The sequence below is a fragment of the Kogia breviceps genome, chromosome 11 (genome assembly GCF_026419965.1).
Source record: "Kogia breviceps isolate mKogBre1 chromosome 11, mKogBre1 haplotype 1, whole genome shotgun sequence".
Taxonomy (NCBI): Eukaryota; Metazoa; Chordata; class Mammalia; order Artiodactyla; family Physeteridae; genus Kogia; species Kogia breviceps.
Genome location: NC_081320.1, coordinates 8,178,584 through 8,190,816, shown reverse-complemented (window position 1 = coordinate 8,190,816; position 12,233 = coordinate 8,178,584). Strand labels below are relative to the sequence as shown.

Below are 12,233 nucleotides of genomic sequence, written 5' to 3'. Positions count from 1 at the left end.
CCGTTCCAGGCCTCCCCAGACCCGCCCGGGGCGCTTGCCCCGACCCAGATCGGGGGCTCCGTACTGGGGCTTGTGAGGCACCCGTGGCCCTCAGAACTGCTGCCGCCGTGGAGCTGGAGCAGCTCAGGGGCCGTGGCTGGGCGGACACTGCTGGAGATGCCGGGGCGCTGCACGCCGAGGACACCCCCCCCACACCCAGGGCTGAGGCTCTGCAGCTGCCCCCGTTTAGGTCCGTGGTTGGGCTCCCATTCTCGTGTGTTCACGGTCATCCGTGAGCAGCAGCTCTTTGAAGTGTATCCTTTCTCACTCCTGCCATGTTCCTCCCGCGTTACTAACAGGATCTGTGGGAACACACAGTGAGCGGGGTGATGCTTTCTGTCCCGCTTGTCGGCGGCTTTATATTTGCTGAAGTGAACACACCCATCGTGCAGCACACGTTATGTGTGTTGTCTAAATATTGGCTCCTGGGAAGAATAAATTTTAAAAATCCTGTTTTGAGATTGTATTCCTAAGACTCAATTGTCTTAAATGGCAGCTATTCATTTGGCAGTGATTGCAGATTGGAAAGCAGCGTGTGCATCTCGTGCTGTGCAGGCTTGACCGCAGCCTGCTGCATGGGCTTCTGGCAGCTCCATCGTCTTTCACTGTGGTGTCTGGGCTTGGGGTGTTGTTTTTTCTGGGGTGCTTCGGTTTTTGTTTTTGCATGTTTACCCCATAGTCCGTCAGGGGAATGGGCAGGGCGGTTTGTTGGTGACCCAGCTTCGGGTTACCCTGGAAAGAGCCCAGCAGGGAAAGGGCTCAGTCCTCCCGTGTGACCCTCACCTCCAGGGGCAGCGGTGGAGGGGGTGGTCCTCCCTCCTCCCCTAAACTCAAAGGGCAGCCCTTCAAGGGGACCAGTCAGGGCCCCTCCTTACATGGAGGATGGCTGCCTTATACTTCTCCCTGTTTCCCTCAGTCTCCTCAGGTGGTCTGAAAAATAAACTTATAATATTGGGTTGATTTGGGGATCTTAGCTAAGAGACATGCAATTTACCGTCCCCATCTAGAAGGTCCCACGAAGCCAGGGACGTGGAGTTGGATCCCCAGAGGCTGGCGTCTGTGCCGGGCAGTAGCGTTGACATCACATCCCAAGATGCTGCTCGGTGGCAGGGAGCGGGGGACGAGGGAAGGGCTGGTTTTCAAAGCCCGTGAGGCGTCCGGACCCGGCCTCCAGTTCGGCATGTCCTCCACGCCCCCCTTCATCTGATGGAACGTTCCTTCTTAAGCAGGGGAGTCCCCGAGCAGGGGAGAGAGGATGGAAGCCCAGTTTTCTGGGGACTTGCTGGGGTAGACACACGAGGGAGGGTGTGGGTCTGTGCGCAGAAAGTTTGAAGTCCTGATTGGCCAAATGAAAAGACAGGTTTCTTTTGGCAAAGTCCAGCCCCTACTGCAGCCTCCCTTCACTGCGGTGTGAACCGCGCTGCTGTCAGCACGTCTCCACTCAGGCACTGCTTAAAAACCGACAGAAGAGGTTCTTAGGTGAAAGATTAGGAGCATCCAGGTACCCACTGGGTTCAGCATCCGTACACACAGGTAGAGACACAGTAAAAACACAGATACATGCAAACATGCATAAAAGACTTAATTGTATGTTAACGTTTCAAGCCTCTACCGTACAGACAGAATGGATCTCCTGGGATTTCCTCTTGTCCATCAACAGCTAGACGAGCCTAGGAAACACCCCTGAATAACAGGAGGCTTCACCTCGTGTTGGTTGTGGGCAGGGGTGGGGAGGTGCTCCTATCCCCGTCGATTGGAGAAGAACCCCTTAGAAGCTGCTCCCGTCCTTTTTAGTACGTCATCCAGCTGCCAGTCCATCATCTACATACCACAGGACATTGTCAGAGCCAAGGAGATCATTGCCCAGATCAACACCCTGAAAACCCAAGTGAGTTACTATGCAGAGCGGCTCTCGAGGGCGGCCAAGGACAGGTCTGCCACCGGCCTCGAAAGGACACTCGCCATCTTAGCAGACAAGGTAGGAGAGGCTGCTACCGTGTTGCAGGTGGGTGGGGGTCCCTTGGGTTTCTGAAAACCCCTGGACACCTCGTGTGTGCCTAGAGCTGTCCACACAAATGGTGACACTGGGATGACCCTGAAGGTCTGACTTCAGATCCTGTCCCCACAAAGGCCTGGGGCGGGGGTTGGTGACTGGCCCACGGTCACAGAGCTGGATGGGGGCAGACCAGCGACAGAGCCCGGAGCTCAGGAGCCTCAGCTGTGGCCTCATGCACTTGGCTTTCCAGGGAGCGCACAGGGGTCCTGTTGAAGCTGGGACAGTTCCTCTGCTTCCTTAGTGACGGCCTACTCAGCACATTTCGGGCCACATTTCTATTGTACTTACAGTTCGAAAAAAGAAACTGAATTATTATACACACGTAATATAAGAACAGTGTAATTTCATTGGCTTATGTATAGTCCACAAACCAGCTTCTAATTAACTGTCATCTGGTCCTGATTAAAAATTGATGGATGATGCTTTTTCACATGACTCAGTGTCTCTCTCAACACACGTGCCTCCACCAAACACACACGTGCCCACAAGCACACACACGTGCACACACAGATTCTGGTCACACCCTGCTTCACTGGGATGAGCTGCTTTTCCCCGTCTGGATGTCTTGTATCCTTCCCATGTGTGTGCCCGGTAAAAAGACTGAGAGCCAGGGATTAAATCCACTCATAAAATAAAGGTGACGTTGTCAGACGTCAAATCCTGAGCCACAGAGCCGCTGCTGCGTGCAGAATTCCCCAGAACCGCAAGTGCTGTGCCAGGAATCCCGCTACCCGGGGCTTCCGGGGTTAGATGTGAAACCCGAGACTTTAGCAGTTAAGCTGAAGTGAGGCCTGTGCCCAGGGATGGAGGGACAGCCCGGGAAGCCAGTGGAGGCTGGCTCTGGGCTCACCCCGGGCCCCTCCTCCAGCCATGCCAGGCTCAGAGGCTGGCCGGGGTCCAGGAATGTCACAGGCTTCTTGGCCTCCCTGTCGTCCTCCTTGCGTTCTCCAGGCTTCTGTGGGAAATTCTTGCTGAGATTCAGCCGGGCCCGTCGTGCGGCAGCCTTTAACCTCGGACGTCCCGAGGGCTGCAGCTCTTGGGGTGTTGGCACCTTGCAGGAGGGCAGAGGGGGGCGGGGGCGGGCTGGGCGCTCAGAGAGGCCGGGCCCCACAGCCTCACCTGGGTGCTCAGCGGCCGGGCATGCATGTGTCCCTGCAGACCCGGCAGCTGGTCACCGTGTGCGACTGCAAGCTGCTGGCCACCTCCATCCACGGGCTGAACGCGGCCCGGCCCGACTATATCGCCTCCAAGGCCTCGCCCACCTCCACTGAGGAGGAGCAGGTGATGCTGAGGAACGACCAGGACACGCTCATGGCCAGGTGGTCGGGCAGGAACAGCCGGTCTTCTCTGCAGGTGGACTGGCACGAGGAGGAGTGGGTGAGTCCGCCGTCCCCGCCCGTCCCCCTGCCGCCGAGCCGGCCTGGAAGACGCGAGGCCTCGCTCCCTCGCGGGTGTCGGGCCCTGCCTCCTCGGCCTCCGCTGGCCGTCAGCCCTGGCGGGGCCACGTCTTTCTGGAGATGTGGGAGCTGAGGTGCTGGGCAGCCTGGTGAGGGTTTGGGACACGCCGCCCTGACAGCCCGTCACGATGTTGCTTCCACAGGGTGGGCTCTGAGAGCAGGGCCTGCCCCTTGAGGGAGTGACACATCACAGATCCCTGTTTGTCATTTGCTGGGACTGTTCTTTGGCCGTGTCGTCCTGGGGGCACCGGATTACCGGCGGCAGCGGCGCACTCCCCCAGGCCTGCCCTGGCGTCCTGAGTGCTGCCTGGGTTTCTGCAGGGTCCCCCGCCTCCACGCAGAAGACTCAGTCTCCTGCGGTGTTTGTCCGAGGTCTGCAGCGGGGGGTGGTCCCGTGGCCCTCGTGCCCACAGTGGCCTCCAGGACAGCGACCAGCAGACATCCCCCAAACTTTGAAACTGACGCCCACGGGACGTTGACTTGTCTTCGGAAAAGCAGATGCCGCTTTAATGGGGGATTCCAAATTGTCTCGCCCTCTCTGCGTCTTGCGGGGTCTCGGTGGGCACGGCGCCCGGGGGTGGGGTTCGGTGCGGGGTGGGCTCCGCTTTCTGCCCCGTGTCTCCTGCTGGGAGAGCTGACCCCGCGCCCTTTGGGTCCGCCAGGAGAAGGTGTGGCTGAACGTGGACAAGAGCCTGGAGTGCATCATCCAGCGGGCGGACAAGCTGCTGCAGCGGGAGCGCCTGCAGGGCGAGGGCTGCGACCACAGCCTCCCCGGCGCCGGCAGCTGCGTGGGAAGGAAAGGTAACCGGGGCAGCCAGGCCTACTGGATCCGACCGGAGGACCCCCTCTGCGACGCCCCCCCCTCGCCACACACCCCCGCCGCATGCTGCCCTCACCCGACCACACGTGCGTACGCACCCCGCTTCCCACCGCCACCTCGAGCGCTGTCCGTGTGTCCGTGTGTGTCTCTAACTCCACACCCGCCACGCAGACTGCAGGGAGGCCTCTCAGCAGAGGGGGTGTCGCGGCACCCAGAGCAGTGGGGGTGGGAGCTCCCCGAGCCTTCACGGCTGCGGGGCCGCGTGTGAGCCTGCAGGCCCGGCGAAGGCCGGACCTCAGGGCCCTGCCGGCTCACGCTGCCGCATCCGGGAGGGTCGGGCTCCTGGGCTTCTCTGGTTTGTCAGCCAGTCTGGGAACCTGCAGGAGGCCGAGCGGTAGATGCCTTTCTCGTGAGGCGGCTTTACTGCATCAGGCATCAAGGAAAAGGTGAGGCGTGCGGCTCTCTCTGGATGAGAGCCGGTGGCAGGCCCAGCGGACTCGTCTGGAAAGGCTGGTTGTCCCTGGCTGGGCGCACTTTTATCGGGCAGAGGCCTGCTGCCCTGGGCCTTGCTCGTAACTCGGTCAGAGGGTGGGCCCCGCTCCCGCGTCTGGGGGGGCCAGTTAGGTTCCTGTGTTCGGCGCCCCCTCCGAGTTGGGGCTCTCGGTAGACGACAGGACGCTGGCGTGAAGCGGCACGCTTCAGAAACAGCCTGCTGCCTGCGGAGACACAGGGCATGACCAGACGCTCTGCCCCACTGTCGCCTTACAGCTGGGGGCCACGTGCCTTCTGAACCCGCGGGTCCCTGGTCCCTGCAGCTCTGGCCTTTGCCCGTAAGAGCTGGTGGGGTTGTGCGCCAGGCAGCCGAGACCCAGCTGCTGCGGCCGCCGCCTTGCCCCCCTTTGGGCGGGTTCAGGCCCAGCTGGGCCAGGGATGGGCCGCTGGCGGTGGGACTTGGCGTTTCTGAACCGCGCAGCTTTCATTCAAGGCAGGGTCTCGCTCCCCTGTCGGAGCCTCTTGGTAAATCCTCCTCTGGTTTGTCAGATGCCCTCCCCCTCCAGTCCGCCTGCAGTCTGTCCCCAGGGTGTGCTCTCACTTGAGCCTGTGTTTCCCCGGTGTCCGCGTCCTCCTCTCTGCCATCTGTGAGGGGTTCGACTTTCAGTTCCCCAAACCTGTGTTTGGTTCATGGAACTGTTTTTTGTCTTTGTTCGTGCTCTCATTTTTTTTTACTGTAAATTGTGTTTCTTTAAAAAAATGTCTGAAAGTTCATTGCTCATTTCTCTTTAATATTGTCTTGCTTGCAATTTAAACATTTTTCTGCGGATTTAAAAAAAGTTACTGACTGGATTTTTTTAAATGCAGGAGATAGTTCATTTAACTGGATATACTGTTGTATTCATAACTTAAATGTCCTCTTTTTCTAGGCACGTCCCGTATTGTTCAAATATATAGACAAATTTAACTGCAGTTTTAAAGTTATTTAAAGGAGCATTTAGTTATGATATTTAGGGCTTGACGTGTACCTGTGTGTGCCGTACAGATCATCTCTGTTGTGCTCATGGGAGTAGGAAGCGTTTGAGAGAGTCTGACTCTGCTGATCAGCGCTCAAAAGAAACTTATGAAACCATATATGCCTCTAAATTACCTGCACGTGGTCCTTAATTTAAAAATCTGAGCACAGCCGGGAAGCCGTTCAGACCTCGGCATGATCGGGGGGTCGGGAAAAACCAGACTGTGGACCAGAGCGGGGCTCTGTCGTGACTCCCAACACGCCCTTCCGAGTTCCCGGGGCGCTCGTTTCTGCCCGATGAGCAGGTTGTGTTCACACCAGTGTATTCATCGCCTGTGAACAACTCCACGCCTCTTTGAAAGGCGTTCTCTCCTTTCATTCCAATTCTCTACCCTGTCCTGGGCCCTTGGTTCTCATCTTTCATCAAGGAGTCGCCCTGCCTCCGCCCTGCCTGGGCTCGGGGCTCCGCAGGACCCACTGACCAGCCCCCCGCGGCGGGGACCGCAGAGGCTCCGTGAACCTCCCTCTCCTCCTGGTTTTCCACCCAGTGACCCGTCTGCAAACTGTCAGGATTTGGTGACTTCCATCACCTGCCCCCCACACTCTCTCCTGCTCTCCTCATCCCCAAAGAGTCCTTCAAACCCTGGACCAGGTTTCTCTTAACCTGAGATCGACGGGTTGCACCCCAGGTCCACGTACCCCTGAGATCGTGTGCTAAAATCTGCATGTGTGTGGAGCAGTCCAGAGTGGCCATCGAATCTCAAGGGCCTCTGTGATCTAAGAGGAGATCCCTCTCTCCCGTTTGACTGAAAGATGAGTCCACCCGGTGGGTTTAACCCCTGATCCCTTCTCAGGCGTGGTCCCAGCCCAGCAGTTTGGGATCACCGCAGATCATGAAAACAGGCTTCTAGACCCTTCTCCTCATAGAGACTCGGGATCTTGGAGGAAGGGTGATGGAGAAACAGAAATCTGTATTTTTCCAAGGCCTGGGGTAATTCTGACTTTAGCCAGACAGGTGTCCAACAGTCACCGCTGTGCCTCACACACCCCATGGTGGTTTCCCTCTTTGTGACGTAGGCCGTCTCAGGATATTTGAGCTCTAGTGAAGACGCTGAAGTCTTCAACATACAGAGGCCTTTAATTTTGCTCTATTTTCTGTCCCGTGGGCCAGTTTAAGAAGTCATTGCCAAAGATGATGAGAGAGAAGGTCCCTGCCACCACCCTTCTGGACAATCCAGGTTGTCAAAGTCTCCATTCAGCTGGTTCTAGTTATTCTTGAGGATCTGAAGCTACCTGTTTCAGGATCCTAAAACGTTCTTTGTACTGAAAAGTTTAGACATAAAATAAAATAAGCTTTGGGCCCAAACGATCCCTTTTCAAACCTGTTTGTTTCAGGTGGCACACCCAGTTAACCAGGAATTTTAGAGTTTTTAAGGGAGAAGGGAACTTGAAATGAGTACTTCCCGATGTGACTCAGCGTAGGTGAAATTGAGTTAAACTTGGTATTCTTTGAGGGACCTGGAGGGATGTTCCAATTCTAGACTTCCCTCAATCATAAACGTTTTGTATTTGGCTTAAACATCGTAAAGATTGGCATGCATGTGTTTGGTATATGGGTTTCATGGCTGGACCCTAACCTTTTGGATCTCAGCAGCCGACCTTTAGCCCGGGCTCCGGAGTCAGTCAGGGCGGTGGGCTCTGAGCTGCACGCTCGATTTACTGGTCAGTCTCTCTCACTGCAAGTTTGCTTCCAGATGTCGTGAGCCAGCGTGGGCTCCCGCACGTGCAATGGGATGGACGTGGGGGCTTTACCTCATTGCGACACGTTAACCTGCTCTTCCCGAAGAGCGTGTCATGTTGAAGTACCAGCAACATGAGTGCTGACACCGGTGGACCGGGCAGCGGGCTCCAGGCGGCCCGGCCACCTTCGTGCAGCCCCTGGGGAAGAGACAGGCAGGCCCCCGGCCTCTTGTCTGAGGCTCGGTTTAGCCGGCTTACTGCCAGCAGCTGCTGCAGTTGCTCTCAGCGTTGAGTTGCTCGTGTTTGCACTGTGTGCTGCTCCTTAATCATCCCTGTCACCCTCCGTTTCTGTGCAGATTGCAGTCCCCCTCCTGAAGAGTCCAGCCCAGGTACGTGGTTTCCGTTCAAGGCTTCTGCAGATGTCTCCTTACCATTCAGGGCGTGTCTGTAGCTAAATCTGCCAAAGGTTACCTTGTACTCCCAGAGTTACGAAAACGTTTTAGGAGTTTCCTCATTGTCAGGGATGTAGCAGCCTTTCTTAGGTTTGGTGAGGGGCCAGTTGGGCTGGTATTGTGGCCAGAAGCGGGCTACCGCATGCGTTTTTGTCACTTTCCCGTCCTAAACCCCTCTCAGACGGTTAGCGTCCACGGGCGCATTAGGCTTCTTGAAGTGGGTGGCCTGGGTAAGAGAGGTACATGGTGGTCCGTGATGCTTCCTGCGATTTCACCTGAGCTTGCGAGCATCCCGTGGAGGGGGAGGCAGGCGGGAGGTAGCCGTCCAGATGCTGTGGCATGCCAACCACACAGCATCCTCTCTTCTGAGTCTGCTGCAGCCTTAGACTTCCCGTCAGGCACTGCTGTGGGCTTCAGGTGGAGTTAGTGCTAGAAATGGAATCTTTCTGACTGCATTTGCATGTAGAAATCAGTGTCTGTCACTCTAGTTCAGGGGTCGGCAAACCACTGCTCCGAGAGAATCCCGCCCCACCGCCTGCTCTCGTAAATACCGTTTTCCTGTTAATAAGTCACGCCCATTCGTTCACGTACGTACTGTCCGTGGCTGCCTTGGGGCAGTGCCAGAGTCCAGTAGTTGCAACAGAGACCCTGTGGCCTTCAAAGCCTAAAACGTTTTACTATCTAGTCCTTTACAGAAAAAAACGTGCCGACCCCTGCTCTAGTTCACACCGAATTTCCTGGATGTGGCCTGCGGTTTTCCCAGAGGGAGCACGAGACCCCCAGATACGGTGTTGCGGTCTTTTCCCCCTTACGCCCCAAAAAACAGCTACCCAGTCAGCCTGGGGGTTACGTCCTGCCCCCTAAACTGCATGTAAATATGACACAGCAGGCCACCTGCCTTACGTCTAGGGTGCAGCCAGCTGTGATTGTGGGATTTACCGCACCACTCCCGTCAGCTCTCAGAGCGTCCTCTCATCACACGGCACCGGGGGATTCAGCTCCGCTCACGGCCGTGACTCCAGAACCCCATTTGCTCATCAGTGGGTGATCTGATTGGGCACCTCATAACCACCCCCCCCTCCACAGTTTGCTTTCAGCCCCTCAGTCTCTCTCTCCAGAAACGTTAGTTTGGCCTCAAGCAGGTCTCCAGCCCCAGTTCCCTGCCCGCTCCCCCCCACCCCCAGCACCTCCCCCGGCCTGGGCCTGCTCCTCCTTCCACCTGCCTCTCTGGGCTCCCAGGCCCCCAGCTGACCTGCAGGACAGGTCGGTGCCTTCACTCCGTGGCGGTGACCGTCCCCAGCAGTTAAGGCCGGGAAAGGGGGTGGCAGCCTCATGACCCTGGCCCAAGGCCGCTCGGGGCTTTCCTCGGCTCCGCGTGCCCTGCAGTTCGCAGAGCTGAGGGGAGGCCTAGCGGGTATTCAGGCAGCCTGCCTTGTCCAGCTCTCCTCGTCTTCTGTGAGCGCTGTCACTTCCAGAAGCTTTGGTGGCCTGTGCACAGTTGATGTCAGATGGACTAAAAGGTCCCCGGCCAAGGGTTCCTTTAGCTTTGCCCACAGAGCTGTATTTAGTCTGAGTTAGAACACATGCCATTTTCTCTCTTTCTCTCTCTCTCTCTCTCTCTCTCTCTCTCTCTCTCTCTCTCTCTCTCTCTCTCTCTCTCTCCCCCCCTCCCTCCCTCTCTCCCTCTCTCCCTCTCTCCCTCCCCCTCCCTCCCTCCCTCCCTCCCTCCCTCTCTCCCTCTCTCCCTCCTTCTCTCCCTCCCTCTCTCTCTCCCTCCTTCTCTCTCTCCCTCCTTCTCTCTCTCCCTCCCTCCCTCTCTCTCTCCCTCACTCCCTCCTTCCCTCTCTCCCTCCCTCCCTCCCTCCCTCCCTCCCTCTCTCTCTCTCTCTCTCCCTCCCTCTCTCCCTCCCTACTTGCTCCGTTCCCTCCCCTAAAAACTACACAAAAGCAAAGCTACCTAAAGTAGCACAGTCCTGGACTGGCCACCCATCCGTGAATGTTACAGGTGAGCAGTGAGATCAGGAGCTTGTCCCACAAGGGGAATCAGCTCCACTACGAAGGAGGCTGCTTAGTCATTGGTGTTTTGTTCACAGCCAGACTTTCTCGATGTAGGAGACAGAGTAAACCCCTTCACCAACCCTAACGTCCCAGACACCTGTACTTAACTAGGTTCTGGTAGAAATCGCCTCACTGTCCCTGAAATGTATTTTGTTTGGAAGTTTTGAAGTTTGGTTTCCCCTCGTGTTGACCCAAAATGTGTCATCCCCAACGACTGTTCACTGCGCAGTCAGACAAGTGGCCGTTCTTTTTGTGTGTCTGGGAAGACACTTAGCCTTTCTGAGGCTGTTTCCTTACCCGTATTACTAGTCCTATCTCTGTGAATTAAGTGAGAAAACAGAGAGTGAGGCACTCACAGGTATTGACTTAAGGGCTGGTTGATGCTCTCGCTGAACCCCGGGGCCATCCAGACACGGCTGAGCCCTTCTCTGGGCAGACGTCAGGCTCAACTCCCGCCCAGGGCCACGTCTCTTCTCCGGAACAAACTCTGAGTGCTTTTTTTCAAACCATTCTTCCAATTCTACAGTTTTATTCAGTGTCTTTTTTTTTTTTTTTTTTTTTTTGGTTTGGTTTGGTTGTTTTTTTTTCTCTAATGCAGCAAAACTAAGTCATTCTTATGTGGATTTTGTTTAAACAGAAGTAGGCAGAGTAAAAAATTGTATGCAGAGGGCTTGCTCAGTCAAATAAGACCACTTGTATATTCTGATCATTTTCAGGTTAAAATGATCGTGAGTTGCAATATTAATTAATATATATATTCATGTTAAGTGGAACAGAAAGTAAAATTGGCAACACCTGCTCTAAGAGCATTTACTTCTGAGGTAAAGAATAGTCTTAACGACTGCCTACCTTTCCCCCAAACTACTTGGCTATTAAAACTTAATGCCCATTGGCCTTTTTCTGACAGTTGTTGAATATAATTGACATGGATTCAACAGAGTTCTTCAAAGAAACAAAAACATGGTCTCTGAGAATTTTAGAGGAAGACAGACGTGGATATTATCCACTACAGTCATCCCATTTTACTGCGAAGGGCCCCCGTGGCTGAAGGGTCGGGGGGCCTGCTCACGGCCCACCCACCACTGCTCAGTGGCAGCCGGGGCCTGGGACTCACATTTTCCACTCCTCCGCGCAGGGCTCTTTGTCACTGTGATTTATTTGCTAAGACCTTTCTGCTGCAGACTTGCTAAATTTAGGCCTGCCTTTTTCCATTACAGATAGAAATCCTTGTCCACATACAGTGTGTCTGCATATACACTTAGATCATTTCCAAATTTTGAATGGCTACATAGACCTGAAAATCTGCGCTGACCAAACACTGAGTACAGGGAAGTCCTTTTGTAGGTTTTAGGCGTTTCTCTGAATTTGTTTCTCAACAAAGCATGAAGAAGCACACAGTTTGAGAGACCAGAGCCACAGCTCCCTTCTCTCTTTTTTTAAGATTCTGTTTATCTGAGACGGAGCTGACCGTCCTAGCAGCTGCACTGCTCACGAGGCCAGGGCCTGTCCTGAGTGGGGCGACGGCCACGGGCATCCTGTGACCCGCACCCCATCCTAGGAGGTGCCCCGCCCGCGCTGCACACCGCTGCCTTCGCCGCGCTCCGGGTGGGCTCACCCAGTGGTGATGACCCAGGGCCTATTTCTGGGCTTGGTGGCCTGTTAAGAAAATGTAACTGATGGGGGCATGTCGTTTCTCTTCTAAATAGGAAGGACCAAAAAGAGCCAAAGCCAAAAATACCTTTCACTCTGTTTTTCTCCCCTGAGGTTCTATTTTTAAAAAGTTGTTTTGGTACAGGGTCAAAGTTTCCTTATATTCCAAAAACCGAAAAACCGCACTAAGCCAGGAATAGGAGGGAGTCCGGCCAGGAAGGTGGCAGCGGGGAAGGAAGTGCAGGAGGCGGGGACACTGAGGGCTGCGGCTGCGCAGGCAGGCCGGGGGGAGGGTCCTTCCGCAGTGGTGGGCGGGGCCCGCGCCCGCTGCGCGAAGGCTCGGCCAGGCTGGGTCGGCCTTGCCCTGGAAGCCCGGGGCTCTGCCTCGCCACCTGGATCAGGGAAGCCCGACAGCGGGGGCCCCGCGAGGGACGGCGGTGCCGGGGAGGCACTG

At 55.8% G+C, this 12,233-nt stretch overlaps 1 protein-coding gene across 12 annotated transcripts in view; it reads left to right on the top strand.

Annotated features, from left to right (window-relative positions):
- The window catches only part of INPP4A (inositol polyphosphate-4-phosphatase type I A), a 131,001-nt gene that overhangs the window by 98,478 nt on the left and 20,290 nt on the right, over nt 1-12,233 (top strand). For 7 of the 12 annotated variants that reach the window (XM_067007146.1, XM_067007145.1, XM_067007144.1 and 4 more), the window contains 4 exons: nt 1,834-2,017; nt 3,254-3,472; nt 4,215-4,458; nt 7,976-8,008. In XM_067007146.1, the coding sequence (XP_066863247.1) occupies nt 1,834-2,017; nt 3,254-3,472; nt 4,215-4,458; nt 7,976-8,008 (680 nt within the window). The remainder of the gene's footprint in view (nt 1-1,833; nt 2,018-3,253; nt 3,473-4,214; nt 4,459-7,975; nt 8,009-12,233) is intronic. The other 5 variants (XM_059078468.2, XM_059078467.2, XM_059078466.2 and 2 more) reach the window with 1 other exon arrangement.